The sequence below is a fragment of the Schistocerca gregaria genome, chromosome 5, assembly GCF_023897955.1.
Source record: "Schistocerca gregaria isolate iqSchGreg1 chromosome 5, iqSchGreg1.2, whole genome shotgun sequence".
NCBI classification, from domain to species: domain Eukaryota; kingdom Metazoa; phylum Arthropoda; class Insecta; order Orthoptera; family Acrididae; genus Schistocerca; species Schistocerca gregaria.
In genome coordinates this window covers 156,163,084-156,187,314 of record NC_064924.1, presented here as the reverse complement: position 1 = coordinate 156,187,314, position 24,231 = coordinate 156,163,084, and the positions used below count along the sequence as shown (strand labels likewise).

The window sequence follows — 24,231 nt, the reverse complement described above, 5'->3', positions numbered from 1 at the left end:
CTGCAACATTTGCTCATGATGGTTCCAATTCAATTTGTTCATAATTGTAATCCCTTGGCATTTAGTTAAATTGACAATCTTTAAATTTTTATTTTTTGTGACTCACTGATCTTTCAAAGTGCCGCTGTGCAGTTATGCACATACTCTACGTGTGGCGCTGTCTGCCAGCCATGCAGCAGCAGTGCCACCTAAGCGGCCAGCCAGCCAGCGGCCGCTAGACTTGGACTCAGTTATAATTTGACAGTTAAAGTGTACACACATCTTACTCTGTTTACTTGATCTGTCACTTTCATGTATTGCGTCTTCCTTGAAATATATTTGTTCAACTTGAAGTTATTACAATTGGCGATGAGGATGGGATTTTTCTTTTCCATCGTTGACCCACATGTTTCCATGGCTACTTTACAGCAACTATTGCAAGGTCTCATCGAACAGCAAACGCTTCTCACAAATGCGATTCATGATTTCATCATGGCATCAAATGCGTGGCATCTCTTGTCGTTGTCTCTACCTACTTTTCCTCCTTACGACGATACGGCGGAAGACTGGTCTGATTACAAAAAACGTCTTCGACAGCTCTTCTTGGCATTTCATGTCGCGGGCGAACAAAGATGTAAGACTCTGTTCCTTTCATGGATTTCACCTCAAATGTATCGGTTGTTGTCGCAGTTGGCTCCTGTGAAAGACCCTGCGTCTTTGTCCTTTGCTGAAATGTGCTCACTTCTGTCCGTCTATTTACAAAAGCAAATGCATGTGGTAGCCTCTCGTGTTGCCTTTTATCATTGTCAGAAACAACCAAATCAATCCTATCGCGTTTGGGCTGCCGAACTTCAAGGCCTCAGTAGAAAGTGTCAATTAGTTACTGAAGTTCACAAAAAATCCTACCTCGAGTCAATGTTATGGGATGCTATTATCCAATCAGCACCCAACAAAGAAGTTAGGCAATGTGCCCTTCAGTTGGCAAATCCGACTCTAGATGAAGTCCTATCCATCGCTCAAGCTTTTGAAATTTTTCGTGCCGCTGGAGTGCAAATAGAGGCATGTGCCGACGTCGGGGGGAATACAACCTCTGTGCGATGTTGACGAAGCGTGTGGCATGTCCCCAAAGGCCGACGTGGCCGCAGTACGCTCCCAAGCACAGCCTCGGCCTAACCGTAAACGAACCTCTAAGAAACTGCAGCAAAACCCGCGGCAACTTCCTTCATGTCCACGGTGTTTTACAAAACATTCACGAGAAGATTGTCCACAATGTTGGACCGTGTGTCACAAATGCAAAAAAAGTCGTGTCATCCATTTGCAAATCCGACCGCATACATGATGTTCATGACCATGACCATGATACTGATGCTGATTCTGATTCTGTGTTGTCTGTCAATTGTACTTCTTCCCTTTCAGAGAAGTTATTCCTCACTGTCCAAATACTTGGTCGAGATGTTCGCATGCAGATGGATACTGGTTCGGCTGCCACTATCGTCAATTCTCAGACATATCTTCAGTTGGGTTCTTCAGTCCTGTCACCTGTCACTAGGCAATTGCGGACTTACAATAAACAGAAGATTTCTCTCTTGGGACAATTTGATGCTGAGGTATCTTACAAATCTGTTGTTCCCATATTTGGGGTTGACCATAGTAACGCGGAGAATCTTTTTGGTTTCGATGCCTTTCGCGTTTTTGGGTTCTCCATAGATGACTCTGTCAATATTGTCTCTGATGCTCTCCTTATGCTCAATTGGATTCCTTGTCGACGACATTTTCGTCTCTTTTTTTTTAATCCTGGGTTAGGCACTGCAAACGACTTTGAAGCTCATATCACACTCAAACCCACTGCTCGGCCTAAGTTTTTTCGGGCTCAGCCCATTCCTGTAGCCCTTCGTGATAAAGTCAAACGGGAGCTGGATCGTCTCACTGCTTCAGTGGTCTTACTTCCTGTCTCTTCCAGTGAGTAGTCCTCTCCTGTCATTGTCGTTGCTAAGCCAATTGGTGATATTCATCTCTGTGGCGATTTCAAAGCCACTGTAAATGCTCAAAGCCTTATCGACACTTACCCTATGCCTCGATCTGAAGAATTGTTCACTCAATTTGCTGGAGGCCAGTATTTTTCTAAACTTGATCTGTCAGAAGCTTATCACCAACTTCCTCTCGACGCTGCTTCCCGGCAGTTTCTGGTCCTTAACATGCCTTTTGGCCTCTATCAATACCAATGATTGCCATTTGGGGTTGCCAGTGCCCCTGCTCTCTTTCAGCAATTGTTGGAGCAATTATCTCACTGTCCCTGGGTGTATAACTTAACAGGATGACATTGTTGTATTCTCAAATTGAAAAAGAATCTTTGGCCATTATTTATGCTCTTCATAAGTTTGATGTTTTTCTCTGTGGATCCAAATTTCATCTTGTTATGGATCACAAACCACTTGTTTCCTTGTTTCATCCATCAACATCGCTTCCTGACAAGGCTGCACATCGCTCTTTACTTGTCTCGTTTCAATTACGAGATTCATTTCTGGCCGATGGCTCAACATGCGAATGCTGATGCACTGTCTTGCCTTCTCATGGGTCCTGATCTGGCATTTGATAGGGACGAACTTTTGTGTTTCCACCTGGATATTGCTGAGCAGCGGGTTGTGGACAGGTTCCGGCTGGCGGCTGCCACAGGCTCTGACCCTACCCTCTCCTAGGTTTTACACTGTATTCAGAAGGGTTGGCCAGATCGTCCGTCCGCTAAGACTTCTGATGTGTTGCGGAACTATTACGCTTTGCGTTACCGCCTCACGGGTGGGGATGGTGTTATCCTCCTTTCCACTGAGAATGCTTTGCCTCTGTTTACTTGATCTGTGACTTTCATGTATTGCGTCTTCCTTGAAATATATTTGTTCAACTTGAAGTTATTGCAGTATTATTCATCATTTAACCAAAATTTAAGACATTCTTTTTAGTACTCATGAGGAGGATATAGTACTTCTTAATGTCCTGGGTCAATTGCTGCTTTTGCACCATATGTATGTATTGGTCCACTGATGACTTTCTAGATTATAAACAACAGCATTATGTGTAAAGAATCTGAAAAGATGTTCACATTGTCTCCCAAGTAGTTCATATTATTCAAAACAGGAGGCGGCCTATGACACTTCCTTGAGGGACACCAGATATTACTTCTGTTTCACTCTGTGACTTCCTGTCAATCAGTATGAACTTTCTTATGGAATCATGAATCCAGTCACACAACTGAGACAATACTCCATAGGCATGCAATTTGATTAGAAGCTGCTTGTGACTAATGGTGTCAAAAGCCTTCTGGAAATCCAGAAATATTCAATCAACTTAAGATTCACCATCGATAGCATTTGTTACGTTCTTCAATAAAGGACCAGTTGTGTTTCTCAAGAAGAATATTTTCTGAATCCATGTTGACTGCATGTCAATGGATTGTTTTCTTTGAGATGTTTCATAATGTTTGAATGCAGTTAATGTTTCAGAATCTTACTGCAAATTAATGTCAGTGTTGTTGTTGTTGTGGTCTTCAGTCCTGAGATTGGTTTGATGCAGCTCTCCATGCTACTCTGTCCTGTGCAAGCTTCTTCATCTCCCAGTACCTACTGCAACCTACATCCTTCTGAATCTGCTTAGTGTATTCATCTCCTGGTCTCCCTCTACGATTTTTACCCTCCACGCTGCCCTCCAATGCTAAATTTGTGATCCCTTGATGCCTCAAAACATGTCCTACCAACCGATCCCTTCTTCTAGTCAAGTTGTGCCACAAACTTCTCTTCTCCCCAATCCTATTCAATACCTCCTCATTAGTTAAGTGATCTATCCACCTTATCTTCAGCATTCATCTGTAACACAACATTTCAAAAGCTTCTATTCTCTTCTTGTCCAAACTATTTATCGTCCATGTTTCACTTCCATACATGGCTACACTCCATACAAATACTTTCAGAAACGACTTCCTGATACATAAATCTATACTCGATGTTAACAAATTTCTCTTCTTCAGAAACGCTTTCCTTGCCATTGCCAGTCTACATTTTATATCCTCTCTACTTCGACCATCATCAGTTATTTTACTTCCTAAATAGCAAAACTCCTTTACTACTTTAAGTGTCTCATTTCCTAATCTAATTCCCTCAGCATCACCCGATTTAATTTGACTACATTGCATTATCCTCGTTTTGCTTTTGTTGTTGTCTATCTTATATCCTCCTTTCAAGACACTGTCCATTCCGTTCAACTGCTCTTCCAGGTCCTTTGCTGTTTCTGACAGAATTACAATGTCATCGGCGAACCTCAAAGTTTTTACTTCTTCTCCATGAATTTTAGTACCTACTCCGAATTTTTCTTTTGTTTCCTTCCTGCTTGCTCAATATACAGATTGAATAACATCGGGGAGAGGCTACAACCCTGTCTCACTCCTTTCCCAACCACTGCTTCCCTTTCATGCCCCTCGACTCTTATGACTGCCATCTGGTTTCTGTACAAATTGTAAATAGCCTTTCGCTCGCTGTACTTTACCCCTGCCACCTTCAGAATTTGAAAGAGAGTATTCCAGTCAACATTGTCAAAAGCTTTCTCCAAGTCTACAAATGCTAGAAACGTAGGTTTACCTTTTCTAAATCTTTCTTCTAAGATAAGTCGTAAGGTCAGTATAGCCTCACGTGTTCAAACATTTCTATGGACTCCAAACTGATCCTCCCCGAGGTCCGCATCTACCAGTTTTTCGATTCGTCTGTAAAGAATTCGCGTTAGTATTTTGCAGCTGTGACTTATTAAACTGATAGTTCGGTAATTTTCACATCTGTCAGCACCTGCTTTCTTTGGGATTGGAATTATTACATTCTTCTTGAAGTCTGAGGGTATTTCGCCTGTCTCATACATCTTGCTCACCAGCTGGTCGAGTTTTGTCATGACTGGCTCTCCCAAGGCCGTCAGTAGTTCCAATGGAATGTTGTCTACTCCGAGGGCCTTGTTTCGACTCAGGTCTTTCAGTGCTCTGTCAAACTCTTCACTAAGTATCGTATATCCCATTTCATCTTCATCTACATCCTCTTCCCTTTCAATAATATTGTCCTCAAGTACATCGCCCTTGTATAAACCCTCTATATACTCCTTCCACCTTTCTGCTTTCCCTTCTTTGCTTAGAATGGGGTTGCCATCTGAGCTCTTGATATTCGTACAAGTGGTTCTCTTCTCTCCGACAGTCTCTTTAATTTTCCTGTAGGCAGTATCTATCTTACCCCTAGTGAGATAAGCCTCTACATCCTTACATTTGTCCTCTAGCCATCCCTTCTTAGCCATTTTGCACTTCCTGTCGAAGTCATTTTTGAGACGTTTGTATTCCTTTTTGGCTGCTTCATTTACTGCATTTTTATATTTTCTCCTTTCATCAATTAAATTCAATATTTCTTCTGTTACCCAAGGATTTCTAGCAGCCCTCGTCTTCTTACCTACTTTATCCTCTGCTGCCTTCACTACTTCATCCCTCATAGCTACCCATTCTTCTTCTACTGTATTTCTTTCCCCTATTCTTGTCAGATGTTGCCTTATGCTCTTCCTGAGACTCTGTACAACCTCTGGTTCTTTTAGTTTATCCAGGTCCCATCTCCTTAAATTGCCACCTTTTTGCATTTTCTTCAGTTTTAATCCACGTTTCATAACCAATAGATTGTGGTCAGAGTCCACATCTGCCCCTGGAAATGTCCTACAATTTAAAACCTGATTCCTAAATCTCTGTCTTACCATTATATAATCTATCTGATACCTTTTTAGTATCTCCAGGATTCTTCCATGTATACAACCTTCTTTTATGATTCTTGAACCAAGTGTTAGCTATGATTAAGTTATGCTCTGTGCAAAATTCTACCACACGGCTTCCTCTTTCATTTCTTAGCCCCAATCCATATTCACCCACTATGTTTCCTTCTCTCCCTTTTCGTACTGACGAATTCCAGTTACCCATGACTATAAAATTTTCGTCTCCCTTCACTACCTGAATAATTTCTTTTGTCTCATCATACATTTCATCAATTTCTTCATTATCTGCAGAGCTAGTTGGCATATAAACTTGTACTACTGTAGTAGGCGTAGGCTTTGTGTCTATCTTGGCCACAATAATGCGTTCACTATGTGTTTGTAGTAGCTTACCTGCACTCCTATTTTTTATTCATTATTAAACCTACTCCTGCATTACCCCTATTTGATTTTGTGTTTATAACCCTGTAGTCACCTGACCAGAAGTCTTGTTCCTCCTGCCACCGAACTTCACTAATTCCCACTGTATCTAACTTTAACCTATCCATTTCCCTTTTTAAATTTTCTAACCTACCTGCCTGATTAAGGGATCTGACATTCCACGCTCCGATCCGTAGAACGCCAGTTTTCTTTCTCCTGATAACGACGTCCTCCTGAGTAGTCCCCGCCCGGAGATCCGAAGGGGGGACTATTTTACCTCCGGAATATTTTACCCAAGAGGATGCCATCATCATTTAATCATACAGTAAAGCTGCATGTCCTCGGGAAAAATTACGGCTGTAGTTTCCCCTTGCTTTCAGTTGTTCTCAGTACCAGCACAGCAAGGCCGTTTTGGTTAATGTTGCAAGACCAGATCAGTCAATCATCCAGACTGTTGCCCCTGCAACTACTGAAAAGGCTGCTGCCCCTCTTCAGGAACCACATGTTTGTCTGGCCTCTCACAGATACCCCTCCATTGTGGTTGCACCTACGGTACGGCCATCTGTATCGCCGAGGCATGCAAGCCTCCCCACCAATGGCAAGGTCCATGGTTCATGGGGGGAGGATGTCAGTGATATGGATCTATAATTCAGTGGATTACTTCTACTTATTTCTTGTGTATTTGTGTGTGACATGTGCAACTTTCCAGTCCTTAGATATGGTTCTTTTGTCAAGTGAATGGTTGTAGATGTTTGTAAAATATATAGCTATTTCATCAGCATACTCTGAAAGGAAGATTATTGGTTTACGATCTAGACCGGAAGACTCTCCTATGTTAGTGATGTAAGTTACTTCTCTACACCAGGTATATCTACTTCTAAGTTACTTATGCTGGCTGCTGTTTTTTTTTTTTTATTATTATTAAAGTTCTGGAATAAACATTGCATCTTCTTCCGTGAAGGGATTTTTGGAAACCATGTTCAGCAACTATGTCTTAGTGGCACTGTCATAGGTAACATTACCATTGCTATCATACAGTGAAGGCAATGATTGTGTCTTGCTTCTGGTGTAGTTTGCAGTTGACTGGAATATTTTGTAATTTTCTGCCTGATTTCAGGACAGGACTTAAAAGCATTTCGCTTTGAAGTCAACACTAAATTTTGAGGTCATGTAGAACCTTCCCAATCTTGGAGATTTTACTTGTTTTAATTCTGGTGTGTGTTGTTGTTGTTGTTGATTTTTTTATTGCATCTCTTTTTAATTTTACTTGATATGAATCTCTCAGTTGCCATCAAAACTATTTCTTCATATTTAAGCCACATCTGTTCTATGGTTACATAGTGTGGGAGGAATGGAGAGAGTCTCATAGGAAGCTGCCAACAAAATATTTTATTTATTTTGGTGTACACACATATTGCGCTGTCTCACTACAACCACATTAAGATCACGCATCCCTATATCTGCCATGGTACTTTCTATTTGCTCAGGATTGTTTGTTGCCAAGAGGTCTAGTATGTTATCACAAACATTTACACTTCATGTGCTTTCATGAGCTAATTGCTCAAAATAATTTTTGGAAAATACATTTAGTATAATCTCAGACAATGTTTTGTTCATACCAATGACATTAAAAGTGTATTTTCATCAACATATCGAGGGTAGAGCAAGATCACCTCTAACTGTAATTGTATGAATCAGATACCTGTTCGAAATGACTCAAATTTTCCTTGAACCCTTCAGCAATGCATCATCTGAGTTAGAGAGTCAGTAAAAGGAAACAATTATTAAACAATGGAAAATCAAGGATGGAAAAACTACAGTTTTATGAAAATTTAGCAGAGATGTTGAGTCGCAGATAGGTACAACAAAAAGACTGTTTACAAGTCTGGTCTCAGGAGCCAGACAGTAGTCACGTGTAGCAGAGATACACTTGTACAAATGCATGTTTGTGAGGTCTAATTCGGAAGAAGGCCTTTTGGCTGAAAGCAAACTTGTTAAGTCTTCTTGTTGTGCCTGTCTGCGACTCAACATCTCTGTTAAATGGTGAGTAGCAGTCTAGCCTTTTTATAATATTGTCATTTTCTCTTGTTCTTTCTCATCACAGCTCTGGCAGTTTACAGCTCTAACACCAATATTTCATAGATCTACCCTTGTCCTCTATGTTAAACCTGCAACCTTTGATACAGGACTCTGGATCTTACACTACGGAAAATCTTCTAATTTAAGTATAACTGTTGCACTATCATCTTAGTAAGTTTATTTTATCATTATTATTTGATTTACAGAATGCACAGTTGGCATAATTTATAGGTTTTCATGTTGTTGCTTGCTACAATGTTAAAATACCAAGGTCAGTCTGTTGAATATTATTGACAATCTTTGTTGATTCATCTGATATTGAAAATTGCGTTCATATCACAGTGTGTTGCTTTATGAGTGGTTCAAGAATACTTTCCTTCTCAATGATTTGTTTGCAGTCCAATTGGGAATATGCAAATATATTCCCATATATGTGGAAACATCATATATGATATAATAAATGGTTATTGGCCGTCTATTTGTCTTTTGTTTATGGGTATAAATACTTGTTAGATGATTGTGATAACAGCGCATTTACTTTTGTTAGAATAAAATTTTAACTTTTTTAAAACTGATACAGTTGACCACATTGGCATAATATCTGAAGTAAAATGATGTACTATGAACTACTGTTTGTTGTTTCTTCTGGAAGTTGTTCTGCAAGTTCTTGTTTCGAATATCACCAGTATCCTTTTTAGCAGCTACTGTCCTGAATTTTAAGAAGTATAAAAGTTGTTACAAGTTACATTCTACTGTTTAGTTTCCTTATCTCTCAAGCTTTTCGTAGACTTGCCTTGTGATTGTTGTATGTCAGCATGAAACAAAAAGCAGAGATATGCTCAAAACAAAAAGAAAACTGCCCGTATTTATCCATAGCTGGCCAGAAACTCACCACTGATGTTTGTCATCTCAACAACTCTGTTTTTATTTATTGCCTAAAATGTAACTTCACATTATTTTTTTATTTCTGTTTTGGTGGCTACATTCTATTTAATTCTAGGTGTGCTCTTCGTGGTGTTGGAAGCATAAAACCAGGTGTGTTGCAGAAGGTGGCAATTTAGAGCATGATTTCTTGAACTCTACTTGCTCAAGGGGTTGAGTTGTCAAGAACTACATATGCTATGCTGTGTCAGCACACTTCTGTAGTGTCACGGGTTGATACTCTGCCATTACTCTCTATGAGCACCAGCTCTCACTAACAGTTCTCAGTGAGAAGAAATTGATGATTTGCACTCAACTGACCACTTATCAATCTGGGTACACCAAACAGATAAAACAGTGCCGACTAAATAGATGCACAGTAAGGCTAGCTGGGTAATGTACTGCCAACTGGCTGTGTTACAACATTCGAACAGTGTCTGGGAATGGGTGTGTCACATTACATTTTCAACTCACTAAGCCGTTGGTGATGCATTATTAAAGTGGAGTGTGCTCCTCTGTAATCAGGAGTAGGTGTACTGCTAAGTACAGGCTCAAATGCCGACCAAGTGCAGAGTACCATGGAAAGTTTTGTGCAGGGGGTGTTAAATAAGGTCAAATTGTGAAAGAGAGCAGGGAGAGGTGGAGACAAGAGTTCTTTAACATGACAAACAATCCTGCAAAATCCATTGTGATGTAGGAGACTATCAGGAGGATGGGAGATGCTCAGTTACTGATTTAATGTGGAACAGTGATCTCCAGACAATCGTGAGAGGCACTTCACAGAAAATAATGAAAAGTTTTCCCCTAATTTTTGCCAATGTCAGCAAAGTTACAGCCGTCAGTGCAAACAGTTCCTGGGAAAGGGGCCCAAGCTAAGGACTAAAGCAGCCTGTTTTCCATATGGTTACTGGTTTTGGCATTGTCTGTGGCTCCTGGTGCAGCATCTGATCATGATAAGGTGTAAAACATTGCTGCAACTAACTTGGGTTTCAAAGGAAATCCTCTTCTTCCTGTTCAGCCAAATTTGGGAGACACTTCTCTGACTTGTGGGCGGGATACCATCTTAGTCTCTCTTTTTAAACCCAACATAAACTATAAGGGCTCAAGTGGTTATTGTACGATTGTATTCATAAGCTGCCTAGGAAAGACTTTGAACCATATAAGACAACTGACATCTTGTCTGTGTTCTCAAAGGCTTATGGGCCATGGACTCAGAAGATATCATTCCATGTTGATGCCTAAATATGCTTAAGGCAGCTGTGTAAAAGGGGTGTTGCTCACAAGTATTTTTTTTTCTATCTTTTGAGGGCCTACAGTGGTACTCAGATAGCTCCATCAGTGGTTTCTCTGAAGATATCTTCCCATCTTTGTGTGGTTCCTTCTTCCTAGACACTATTTGCACTAATGGAGTTAAGGAAGTCTTATCTGACTTCATTTGAGTAATTGATAGATCAGTATAGTTCAAGGAAGTGCGGTGAGCAGTACCTTGTTTTCTGCTACTATTAACAACATAATTTTCAGTATAAAGATGAACATTCAGACCTCACAGTTTGTGGGCAATGATACAACATTTTACTCCACCTCTAACTCTGGAAAAGCAGCATGCCAGCTGCAGCATTAAGATCTGCTTACCAAACAGATTCAGTATTTTTGATCCAGAGATAACCATGCTTTTGAGGGCACTGGAGCAAATAAGGAATGTTCCAGGTATGAAATTTCTCATCTGCTTAGATTCCCTGAGTATCCAGCATAAAAATTGTACCAGGTCAGCCTTCTTTAATTAGACAAGGAAATATTGCATGTTCTGTTAGGTACAGACAAAATAAATTAAGATACAGGCGCTGCTCACAACCTAGAGGAAGCTTTGAGGAAGCAAGAGGCTAGCCTCCTACCCCAAATAGTAGTGTGTTGCTTGACATGCTTTAAGCTCACTCTTGCTTGTGCCCATATGACAATCAGAAGAGAAATTGGTGCAAGTGAGGGACAATAGACTATGATTAGTGAAACAGCATCCAGCTGTGCCGTACTTCCTTCTAGATCCTGAAGCAGTGTGACAGCTTATTAACACACCTCGAGATTGGACAGTATCTCTGATATATCATTCACTTTCTGGCAGTGTGTGGTGCTTCTGAAGTACGAACTTCCGTATTTTCCATTTTTAATGAGTGCACCTAATTCACACATGAGAAAGTACTTCATTGTTTGGCTAAATACTTGACCTCAAAGCTAATGAGAACAAACAATCGTTGAGCATATATTAAATTTTTCAACCTTTTAGGTTTTTGATGGTTTTGGGAAGGAACACTTTGTTTGGTTGTCAACTTAATTTAACCAACCAGCCTGATATTAAACATCTTGTGGATTATGAGGTGTGATCAGAAAGCAACGGGAATTTTTGATTTTCTGAAAAATCTTTATTTATTCAACAACATCCACTTTATCCCCTTCAAAGTAGTTCCCTTCATCATTCCCTTGTGCCAGAACTTTTTCTGATGTTGGAAGCACTTCCGGAACTCATTTTTCATTATGGTGTTCAACTCCTTCAGTGAATATATTTTTATATTATGAATTGTAGCACCGTGGCATCCTGCAGTTGTTCTCTTCATCCTCGGGAATAGGAAGAAGTTGCAGGGGGCAACATGTGGTGCATACTGTGGCTGAGGCAACAGTTTTCTTCAGATTGCTTCACAAAAAGGATGTAAAACTTCCAGAAAGAATCCCTCATTGACTGTATGAATGTAAGGCAGGAACTCATGATACACCATGTGATTGAACTTGTCAAAATTTTTCCAGTCCTGGCTCTCCAAGCAATATTCATTGGGACAATTGGGCCTTGGTTTCAATGTCATACCCGTACACCCATGTTTTGTCACATTTTACAACCCTCCTTAGAAGTTCTGGATCGTTGTTGACTTCATTCACCAATTTCTGAGTGATGTGCACATTACATCACTTTCGGTTGAAATTCAACAATTTCAGAACAAACTTCTCTGCTCCAAGTTTCATACACGAAACTCCGAAAAAAAATTGTTTGGCATGAGCCAAAGGATATGTTGGCATCATCAGCAATGTTGCTGATAGAGATTTGGTGATTTTTCAGAACCATTTTCATTACCATTCATCATTGTCATCAGTAACTGATGTGCTAGGGCATTCAGGGCAGCTGTCATCTTCAACATCTTCATGACCATCTTTGAAATATTTGTACCACTCCTAAACTCTTGACTTACTAATAGTAGATTCACCAAAAGCCAAAGTCAACATTTCAAATGTGTTGTTGCACTTTACTCCAGTTTTCAAGCAAAATGTGATGCAATTTCTTTGATCCATCTTTTTTGTAGGTGAGAATTCGCTGACCACTCAAAAGCACATATAACATTTCTGTCTCTCAATAGTAAACTAAATATTCAAAAACCAAAATTGAAAGATTCCCATTATTTTTTATCATACGTTATATATAGATAATTTTTGTGCATTTCCCTTCTATGATGTTTTTATTAATTTATTGCTTTTTTAGATTAATTGTCAAACACTGCCACTGTATTGACTCGGATGAGACATTAATAACAATGATGTGCATTTTTTACCCAAACAATAATAATAGCAGTAACAAAAACAATGGTTTGAATGAAGGCCACCACACACTGTGTAGAGGAAGAATTGTGTTGTAAGCACGTACATACACAGTCAAACTTTTGTTCTTTATCAGCATGTGTTGTAGCTCAGTGTTGATTGTTAGTGACTTTTCTCCAGACAGATAAACTCCACTTTACTGGAAAGCCAATGGATTTTTTTGCTGTCATGTTATTGGATTGGTGCATAAGTTTGTGGAATTTTTACATGAGTTTAATAAACACAACAGACACACATAATGGAGACTTTAGTCATCCATAATGTATTATCCTTCACTATTTGCAACTGTCTGTCAATGTGACTGTAGATTCTGTGACTGTAGAAATCATGTGGTTTTGAAGGAAGAACTCGTCGAGCCATGTTTGGGGCACATTGAAGGTTGTTCAATAGGGAGTGGAAAAGGTGAAAATCTGAGGGTGCAAGATCAAGTGAATAAGGTGGGTGCATAATGATTTCCCAACCCAACTCCTCTTGGTGTCTAACAAAATGCCGGCAGGTGTTATCATGGAGCAGTATCACTTCAAGCAGTCGTCCTGGCCATTGTTCTTGTATTGTCTCTGCAAGATGTCTCACTTGTTGACAGTAAATGTCAGCAGTGATGGTTACACTTCGGGGAAGCAATTCATAGTACACCACACTGAAGCTGTTCCACCAGATGCGTAAATTATCTATTTTGGCTGTGTGTAGGTCATTGTACACGGGGTTGCTGCTTTTTTTGGGCTCAGCCACTCCTTTGTTTTCCTCATGTTAGGATAAAGACACCATTTCTCACCACCAGTAATGATACAGGTTAGGAATGGTTGGTGTTGTTCATGAGCTAGTTGAAAGTGAGCAAGCAGAGATGGACTTATGGCAGTGTGCTAATTTTTGTGATTTTGGCTTAGAGAATGCAGTACCCATACACCTGATTTTTGAACATTTCTCATTGCATGCAAATATCACATAATGGTGGAATGAGCACAACTCATCACATTTGCCAGTTCTTAAGTAGACTGGCTTGAATAATCATTCATTAATGTGTTTAAATCATCTTCCTCAAATCCCGAAGGTCTGCCAGGACTTTTTCAGTCACTAATGTCGAAATGGTCCTCCATCAAACATGAAAACCATTTTATTTCTGTGCTGTGTCCTGTGGCATTATCCCCATACATGGCACAAATGTTTCTGGCTGCCTCCACTTCTGTCACCCAACTATTGAACTTAAACAGAAGAATGTCGGAAATGCTCTGATTTCTTCACTTTGCACTTAATTTTCTGTTGTCTGTAGGTGTACTCGCTGTCTCCAAATGACGATATGTAAACTTAAATAGCAATGGTAACTACAAGTTCAGTTGGGAGGAGCACACCACAGAACTGCAGAAACACCTTAACAAATCTGTATTTGCAATTTGAGTGTTAGCAGACATAGGCTACATAAAAGTGAAAAAGCTTGCATACTTTGCCTACTTTCATTGCATAATGTCATATGGTATAATATTTTGGGGTAACTCTTCAAGTCATACAAAAGTTTTCAGATTCCAAAAGCGTGTAATACGTATTATTTGTGGAGTAAATTCACGGACGTCCTGTAGAAACCTCTTCAAAGAACTGGGTATACTAACTACTGCCTCTCAGTATATTTACTCCTTAATGAAATATGTCCTAAATAATATATCTCTTTTTTCCAACAAACAGCTCAGTTCATACACACAATACCAGGAACAAAAATGATCTGCACAAGGACTTAAAAGCACTTACTTTAGTTCAAAAACGGGTCCACTACTCAAGAACACTCATCTTCAATAATTTGCCAGCAAACATAAAAAATTTAGTTTAAAATAAAGGTCAGCCTGAAAGACTTACTAGTGGCCAACTCCTCCTACTCAGTTGACGAATTTTTTAATAGAAACAAATGATGTATTGTATTGTTAAAAAAGTGTCATGTTCCACATCCATGAGGATCTCCTCAATACGGATCTATGGAATGAAAAACTAATCTAATCTAATCTAAATGCAACAAGTAAAAAATGACAATCAATAAAAAAGCCCATAACAACTGTAATACCAACATGCAAAACAAAAACACTACGAACTTGTGCAACTACCTAATATATGGTGCAACTGTTTGCCATCGCATGTTATGACCGTTATGCAAAAAACATGAGGCTGTGTATGTTGCAAGTCTAATGGGTATGCACACTTATGTAAGTCCACTTTTCTTCAGATTTGAGACTATTTGATGCACACATTGCAGATGGTTTACAACAGAATAAACGTTCATTAATTGATTGTGTGTATACTACCAACACTGACATGTACTTCCTCTTCTCTACCACATATATTGTTTTCATTACTATATATTGTTAATGATTTTTTCCATGGCAAGTACAGTATTGACTTCCTATATGGTTCCATTTTCTCTCAAACTATCACCCTGTAAAAAAATGTTTGTTATTCATGCCTGTAACAAAATTATCCAATATTCATGAAGTTTATTTTCTGTGTTTTTCAGCTGCAGGAAACTGTGCATTGTCCTTTTTATTTACAATGATGCAGATGTAGGATGCATATTGAGGGAGTGGAAAGTAACTCATGACGGATGTAGAACTGGCAGTTTTAAATTACTACATTGGCACCAGAGTTTTTTGTCTGAAAGTCTTGACCAGCTCTATCTGAAAGTTTTACTTGCTTTTATAAGTGACTTGAAACTATCACATGTTTTTCCATTCATAATTACAGAACACTGATAATATGTTTAGGCTGACATTTCTGTCATCACTGGGGTCCCTGAAGAGCACATCAAGACGCGATTAGTGAGGATTTACATGCCTGCAAAAAATGCAATGCAGTCTGGCACAGATAATACCCACCGTTGGGAGATGGAGTTTGAAACACGTGAGAGATGGGAAAACCCCCTTATGGGTTGGGCATCTACGTAAGTATTGTTAAATGTAGTTCTTTGCATTAGATCTTTCCTAATTTCCTTTTCCAAAATGTACAGTTACCAGACCCTCTCCTATGTGGAACCTGTGCATGGAAGCTGGATTTGTCAAAATGTAAATCAACCCTCAGACATTATTTTGTCAGTGCTAAGAGATCTTGAAATTTATATTCAAAATCTGGTTATTGTGTTTCTATACTAAGAGGAAATGAGATATTTTGTTTCACATGTATCTGTTTACATATACTTTACCTTAACTAATTGGAAAAATAGGAAGTGGAGAAACATTCTTTGTATGCAGCAACTATTAATTTTGTGGCAAACAGGACTGACAAAAAAGGTATAGCAATGTATATTCTGTAGAAGTATAACAAGAAAGGAAAAGAACTATAAAGAAGATTAATAGATGTCACATAATCAATAAAAGTAGCAATGGAGATACAGTGGACTCATAAATATGAAGAGTCATTACTGTTGGGTAATTTCTTCTTCTTTATTTCACAGCAGCCATAACTGTGCACACTAAACTTCACAGAAAATCTACTGCATACCTTGTGTGATTAGCACTCCCAGAAGAAAGGCTAATGCGGAGACATGGGTTAGCCTCAACTTAGGAGACTGGTTCCAGAGTGAAGTTTCGTTACGCAGTGTCATGTGGAAACAATCCCCTAGGTTATAGCTAAGCCATTTCTTAACAATGTCGCTTATATTGAGTTTTATTCATACAAAGTGTACAGAAGAACTTGAGTGAACTTTGGAAGATGGGACATGAGGCACTGGAAGAAGTAAAGCTATGAGAGCTGGTCATGAGTTGTCCTTAGATCAGTCAGTAGGGCACTTTCCCACAGAAGGGAAAGATCCCAGGTTAGAAATCCACACAGTTAAAATCTGGCAGGGAGTTTCAAAATTGTACACACTCTGCTGCAGAGTGAAATTTCATTCTAGACCATTGTCTGTTCTTCCAAGTTCTTTGCTATCTCTGATAAAATTACAGTGTCATCAGGAAACCAGAAAGTTTTTACTTCTTCTCTCTGAACTTTAATTCCCTTTTCATATTTCTACTTGGTTTCATTCACAACTTGTTCAACATACAGATTGAATAACATCAGGGAAATGTTTGAACGCTGTCTTACTCTCAACTACTGCTTCCCTTTCATGTCTTTTGAGTTTTATAACTGCCGTCTGCTTCCTGAGGAAATTGTATATAACATGAATACTCTGCAAACCAGTATGAAGTGTTTGTAAGAGATTACTTCCCTTTGTACCATGTATTAGGATATCTACCTGCTCTGTTCTTGGAAGAAAGATTGTATAAATAAATATCTCAGTGCTTACTGTACTTAGTCTAATCTTGCCATTGTGATCCCTATAACAATGATACGTAGCAATTTGTAGAGTATTCCTAGATTCCTCACATAATACTGGTTCCTGGAACTTTGTAAGTATGCTTTTTCAGGATTCTTGCTGTCTGTTAACAAGCATCTGCCACTTCAGATCTGAGTATCTCAGTTCAGTTCCAATCTTACCCTCTTTTTGAAATCTTACCAGTATTTGACTGATTAATGTACAGTTTTTTTGCAGATAGTACTTCATTATAAATAACTTCAGCAGCTGCAAAAAGTCTGAAGCTATTTTAATATTGTATAACAAGTTGTTAAATGTAATATGAACAGCAAGAGTTTTGACATACTTCCCTGGGGTGAATTTTCACTCTGCAGTGGATTGTACACTGGTATGAAACTTCCTGGCAGATTAAAACTGTGTGCCAGACAAAACTAGGGGCATTTTCTAGGTATGCTAGTCTTGCAAGTTTTTCACAAGAGCTTTGATGAAGTTTGGAAGTTAGGAGATGAGGTACTAGTGGAAGTAAACCACTGAGGATGGGTCATCAGTCGTGCTTGAGTAGCTCAACTGGTAGAGCAATTTCCCTCACAAGACCTTGAGTTCAAGTCTCCATCTGGCACACAGTTTTAGTTTGCCATGAAATTTCTACCTGAAATTACTTCTACATCTGTTGACAGCTCTTCATCCAAGATAACATGCTGCTTCCTCCATACCAAAAAATCCTTCACTCAGTCACATATGTCATTTGATACCTCATATAATATTAGTTTTGTTAATAAGCATTTGTGTGGTAATGAAGCAAATGCTTTTTGAAAGTCAAGAAATGCTACGTGTAGCTGACTACCTAGAACTTTGATGATGTCAAATGTAAAAGCCCAAATGTGGTTACACATGAGCAGCGTTTGTGGAATCCATGACTTTTGGTATTGGTGTCACCGTTTTTCCATATTGTCTTCCAGCACACTGCTTGGTATTTACAGCCAAGCTCTTCGCTCTGTATCAGGCCATGGAGTATATCTGGCAACACAAGCATTTCAGATGTGTCCTTTGCTCCGACTCTCTCAGCGTCCTTCAAAGTTTCTGTGCGTTGTCATGTGCCCATCCCTTAGTGCAATGGGTCCAGGGAAACTGTCACTTTCTCACTCTTGATGGAGCCACTGTGAGTTTCTGGTCATGTTGGTATGCCAGGAAACAGGCTGCTGATGCTGCTGCCAAGGCTGCAGTCCTGATACCTTAGCCCACTAGTTCTTATATTATCTCCGATGATATATGTGTCACTGTCTGTCAACAGGTGGTGTCACTTTGGCATCGCCATTGGTCCTCCCTTTATGGGAATAAACTCCACATTATTAAGCCTCTCCCAGTGGCTTGGATGACCCCCTCTTGGCCCTTTCATCGGGAGGAGTTTTTTTTAACTAGGTTGTGTATTGGCCATCGTCATTGGTTAAGTGGTGCTCCCCCAACACTTTGTGCATATTGCACCAAGTTTTAACTGTCCATCCTTTCCTGACAGAATGGCCATTTTTTTTTTGACAGTTTACGTTCCTGCTTGGGTTTGCGGCCTGAGTTATCGGCCATTTTAGCAAAGGGCGCACTGGCTGTTGACTGAATTGTACTTTTCATCCGGCGTAGCAATACAGTGAAGGCCATTTAATTTTTAGTTTTGGATCTCCGTTTCTGTACGGTGTCTTTCATAGCCCTTTCTCCATGTCCCTGTTTTTAGTTGTGTTATCTTACATCACTTGGGATTGATGTATAGTCATTTTTTAACTCCTCTCTGTCTTCGTGTTCTATAGTTTTGACTTGGGTGTGTATGACCCCATTTGTTTTTTTCGCCCTAAAACCAAACGAAACAGTCATCATGGAATCACCTTGTATATACATACATATACAGGTGCCAGCACCAACACTTCAATGCACTGTAGCATTATTGGATGGCTTTTCTGGATTTGGGTTCCTATCTTCATTTTCTCCCTAATACACATTCTACATCCTCCTTGAAGTTTGTTGCTGTAGTTTTGGCTAATTCTAGAGACAGTTGAAGGGAATGGAGGAAAGAAGACTGACTACATACAGATTGCCGTCAGGGGTACAGACAGGACAGGCCTCACCCTTACTTACACAATGTTTATAATTGTGTTCTCCTTTTTCTGCTGAGCATCAACAAAAGCACAACTGTTATTTGGAAGTAAATGATAATTAAGTGCTCTATTCATATAATGTAGGCTCTCATGGTTTCCATTCACATCATTGGCAATTTTTTACGTATTGGAGCATGGCCTAATGCCCATAAAACAAAAATCGCTGAGGATGTAAATTTAACAGTTTCATCTCCCATTTTACCATAAAGAAATGAACATAGTGAAATGATGCATGAAGTCCAACAAAGGCATCAACAGTGTTCCTGTACATAGTGATATTTGATTTGTCTGCCTGACATTTATTGAACGTGTAGTACGGCTGGTCCATAGTCTTCAGGCATTTCTATATTCAGAACTAGAGGTCATAGATGCCAAGAAAAAAGTACCCATATGTACAATTGTCCATGCATAATTACTCCTTTGTTTCCTGAAACAAAATATTTAAATATTTGTTAGTAATGGCAACCTCCATCACTAACACAATACATCGAGTGTCCCCTCCTTCCCTCCCTCCCCCCTCTCAAAGATGACAACATTGCATTTTTCCACATGCAATTCCTTTCAGACCAAAATGAGGTGCAACCATCTGTTCAGCTCTTGCTTACATGATAGTGTGTTAATCATCTACAAGGTGACACAGGAAGAATGGTCAATCTTCAGGTGTAGGACAGGAATGATCATTCAAAGCAGAGATGTCTAGTGAACATGGGCCCTAAAATGCACACCTTAAGAGCTGTGAGCACTTCATCTTCACTAGTGTGAAGTGTGAAAGGCATTTCTTCTATTGAACAAGTGCTCGTAGCTTCAGAGCCCATGCTTAACTAGACTTTTTTCTTGCTTTGGCTCATACTGATTTTTGTAAACCCTTGTTTTCAGTTTTGTAAACCCTTGTCTCAGTTTTGTAAAAGCCTCATTGCTACTGCTCTGGGGGCCGAGTTGTCACTGTTGTTATGGTAGGCGGAGTTTGTGAGTTTGCGGAATGGCTTGTAGTGCAGCACACCGTTAAGACAATTCCTCCCTGCCAATATTACACAGTTATGCCCCAGGGCCAGGTAACAGGATAGAAGATAGATTCTACAACACTCCAACAAATTACTAACAAAGACACACAAATGAGTTAAAAAGGTTTACTTACCTTTGTGACTTGTCGAATAGTGAAGTCTGCAACACTGCAAGTAATACAGCACAAAAAAGGGTCTCAGTGGCCAAGTGCTAATAATCGTAGATAAACTTCACAATACATATCAAATGCAATTTATAACAACTGTCTATTCACTTCTAAGAGTTCACTAAGCAATATTCCCTGTGTAAGTCAACTGTGAACAATGATTTATAACCAAGTAGGTGAGAGTTGCTCTTCTATATTCCAAGTCAGTTTCTGTCTGTTGTTGTCAGGTCATTGGCAGATTGTACTTGGCCGGCAATTGGCCGAGGAAAAGTTGATATCTTCATGCTCAGCACTGCCCATGGTGCTGGTGGAATTTGCACAAGTGGCGAGTGTCTATGGAACCGGTACCAGCTCACATCTTTGCGCTTTTGGTGCTTTTGCCCTGGCTGTGTCTTGTTTGGATGAGACAGCACTACCTCCTCCCAGTATATGAAAAGCAAAGAGCTTGCAGTAGAAGAGATTTTTTCACTGTATTGAAGATGGAGTGCTCATAGGTCTTAAAGAAATGCAGTTTAGAGCCCATGTTTACTTGACTTTTTTGCTTCAAATGATCATTCCTGTTATATCCCTGAATCTTCACCACTCTCTTGGGACACCTTTTACATTGGAGGGCATTTTTTTCCTGTTGTGCATATAGTATCCACACTTAAGTTTTTTGTGGACTATCCAGTATCAGTAATGTCCGCAGTGAACCATGCCCAAAGACGAAGTCATTAATCATAACCATTTCAGTTATCATAGATATTCATCCCAGTTGTCATTTCACATAATATAGATTATTGGGATATTTTTCTGAGCTATAGATAGCCTTAACTGTTAGCTGTTTCATGACAAAGAGAGTGAGGTGATGCCATGGTTCAGACACTAGGCTCACATTTGGGAAGAATGGTGTTGGAATCTCTATCTGACCATGTAGATTTAGGATGTCTGTGGTTTCCCTATACAAATTAATATAAATGTTGGAATGGTTCTGTTTTAAGGGGCACAGTTAATTTTCCTTCTCCATCCAAGCTTTTGCCCTGTTTCTTTTGGTGGTATCATCAACAGGAAGTTAAATCTTAATACTTTCTCTTACTAATGGGACTCAATTCCTTGTCCAGCCTACCAGTTTTTGATTGATGCTGTCCCTAAATTAGGTTAATGATTGTTTTTTCAGAGGACAAGGCCTCTTCCTATTCCTTTCAAATCTAAATTTGCATCCTGTCTCTAATGACATCATCATTGATGGAGACTATATACATGTATTGTTTTGCTCGTAGATGGTAACTAATTTAGATTTAATTCTGTATTTTCTCAGATGCTCTATTAATATATTTTTTCCGTCTCTAGTGGTGACCCATTATCAAACATGAAGATTGACTTCCAGTCCAAGGATGATGCAATAAGTTTCTGTGAAAAGAATGGTTGGCGTTGGTTTGTTGAGGAACCAAAGCCAAAACAAGCGAAGGTCAAAAATTATGGTTTCAATTTCTCATGGAACAAGCGGACAAGAGTTTCAACAAAGTAAATTATTAAAACTGTTAACTGATGCACAGATGCATGTAGCTGAAAAATTATATGGTATGAAATTAAATAGATGATAATGTACTTTGTGTGATTTCTGTAAAATATAGAAACTGTTGCATATATCATCAGTTCAGACCGTGTATTCCAGTGTGAAAAACCAGATGTCAGTGTATTGAGTGTGTAAAATAAAAATTGTTTTGAACTTTATTGCTGTCTTGCCTTATTTTTTGTCAGTTTATGCAGTAACCAGTGTGCCAAAGCAAATGTGATGGAACAAACATGTCATTGGAGAGAATCAAGCAGCAGACTTCAAATAATAAAAATCGTCGAGTCTCTCAAAGAGAAATTCAGTTGGGAAAACTAATAAATTGAGGCTGGGTTGCTGGCCATTACCTACTTTCAAGAGATGAAATGTATAGTACTGTCGATAAACACACAGACGTGATACACTATCTTAACTTGTGGAATTAATACAGTGGAACCTTATCATTGCAGACTAATTGTGTAGAGTCCAGGTCATCAGATAACTGCAAAATATGACAAATCGCCAATGTCAGAACATTTTCTCCACTGTCTTTTTTTTCCCACTCCTATTCCGCCTTCACTTTGGTGTTTGAGGTTCTTCTTCTTCTTCTTCTTCTTCTTCTTCCTCCTCCTCCTCCTCCTCCTCCTCCTCCCTGTGTGCTCCTGAAGGCCAGCCCATGCATCTGACGCGTAACAGGTGACTGTGTAGTGCGTGATTCCCAGTACTGGGTTGACAAGTAGGGTTCGCATGCACCCCCTGGTAAAGGCCAGGCCCAGGGAGAGGTGATTGCCTGAGCTGCTACCTTCCTAAATTGCCAATTGGCCCCTCTGTCACGTGTTTGGGAGATGTGACCTCAGGTGTGCACAATTACGTAAGGTGGGGTGCACCCCCAGTTGGCAGAAGCGCACCACTGGAGATGCTGGCAATCATGGGGGATTTTCTCGCAATGAGCCCATCATCTTTTTCACTGTCAATGTCTACCAAACGTAAATGGAATGAGGCTAATGATTCGAATACCCTCCCAGCTGCACCACGGTTCCTTGTGGTTTCACATACTGAAGACAGTCAGTCCTTCCCTCCTGTCAATCCATTTATTATTCAGAAAGGTGTTGATGCTATTGCTGGCCCTGTGAAATTCTGCTGTTTTTGACACAATAGCACTTCGCTTTTGGAGACTACTTCTGACTCTCAAACACAACTACTGCTTGCAGTTTCGCTCCCCCATGGCTATCCTGTTCATGTCGCAGCCCATCAAATGCAGAATTCTTCCCATGGTATAATTTACACTAGGCTGAGTGATGTTCTGCCATAGGCTGAAATCCAAATGTACCTCTGATCAGGATGTAACTGCAGGTCCTTGGGTGATGAAAAAAGTAGATGCTTCCTTAGTGCCTATATGCACTCTTTTTCTCACTTATGATAGAGTGCTGATTCCGTCAAAGATCAAAGCAGGCTATGAAGTTATCACAGTATGACCATATGTTCCAAACCTGATGCGCTGCTACCAGTGTCATTGTTATAACCGCACTCCGGGGTCCTTTCGATATCCTGCTAAATGTGTAACCTATGGTAGGGATGCTCGTGAAGGCAATTGTCATTTATCTCAATGAGCGGGCCGCCCAGAAGATCCGAGTGAAGGAAAAAGTGCCTTACCCTGAATCTCACAAGTGTTGGCTAGTTGGAAACCCTGCATTCTACCGTCTGGCAACTACAGTACTGTTCTTGCTAAATCTCCCTCCATGAAGGACATGGCCACGTAGACATGTGACCTCAAATTTTGCACCACGGTTGTAAAACCACCCAGTATCTTGGTAGTGTCCCCATCTCCTCCTTCAGCTGTGTAACAAGTCACCAAACTTCCGCCTCACGAGGCAAAGTCACCTACGCAACCAGGATGCTGGAAGGAACAGAAGGAATACTCCCCCTAAAACTTCCTGTGTCTCTACAGGCAGCAAACATCTGTGTCTTCCTCTGCCAATCAGAAAGGCTCCAAGAAATCAAACAAAGGGAAACGGTCTTCTCCTTTTCCATCTCAGAGATCCTTTTCAATGGTGTTGCCACATGATGCACTTGACTAGCCAATCTTCATGTCGCTGATCCACACAACCAACCATTTTTCTGCCCTGGAGTCTGTAGACTGACAGAAGGAGAATGCTGATTCCTCTGTAGATCTCGTGGACAGGATCCTCCAATCTCTTTGCCCTGTAGCAGTGAGCCTTCGAAGGCAGGCAATAGGCAGCCGCTGAGCTGACACTCCTTCATTTTTTTGCTCCTCATGACTCTCAGAATCACAGCAGCCCCTTCTTCTCTGCCTCCAGGAAACAAAATT

General features: G+C 39.9%; 1 protein-coding gene across 1 annotated transcript in view; it reads left to right on the top strand.

The window, feature by feature from the left end:
- LOC126272076 (NADH dehydrogenase [ubiquinone] iron-sulfur protein 4, mitochondrial) overlaps positions 1-22,084 on the top strand; it is a 44,070-nt gene extending 21,986 nt beyond the window's left edge. Inside the window, exons 3-4 of the mRNA XM_049974629.1 lie at positions 15,537-15,712; positions 21,701-22,084. Of these exons, the coding sequence (XP_049830586.1) occupies positions 15,537-15,712; positions 21,701-21,878 (354 nt within the window). The 3' untranslated portion in view covers positions 21,879-22,084. The remainder of the gene's footprint in view (positions 1-15,536; positions 15,713-21,700) is intronic.
- Positions 22,085-24,231: the final 2,147 nt, after the last annotated feature.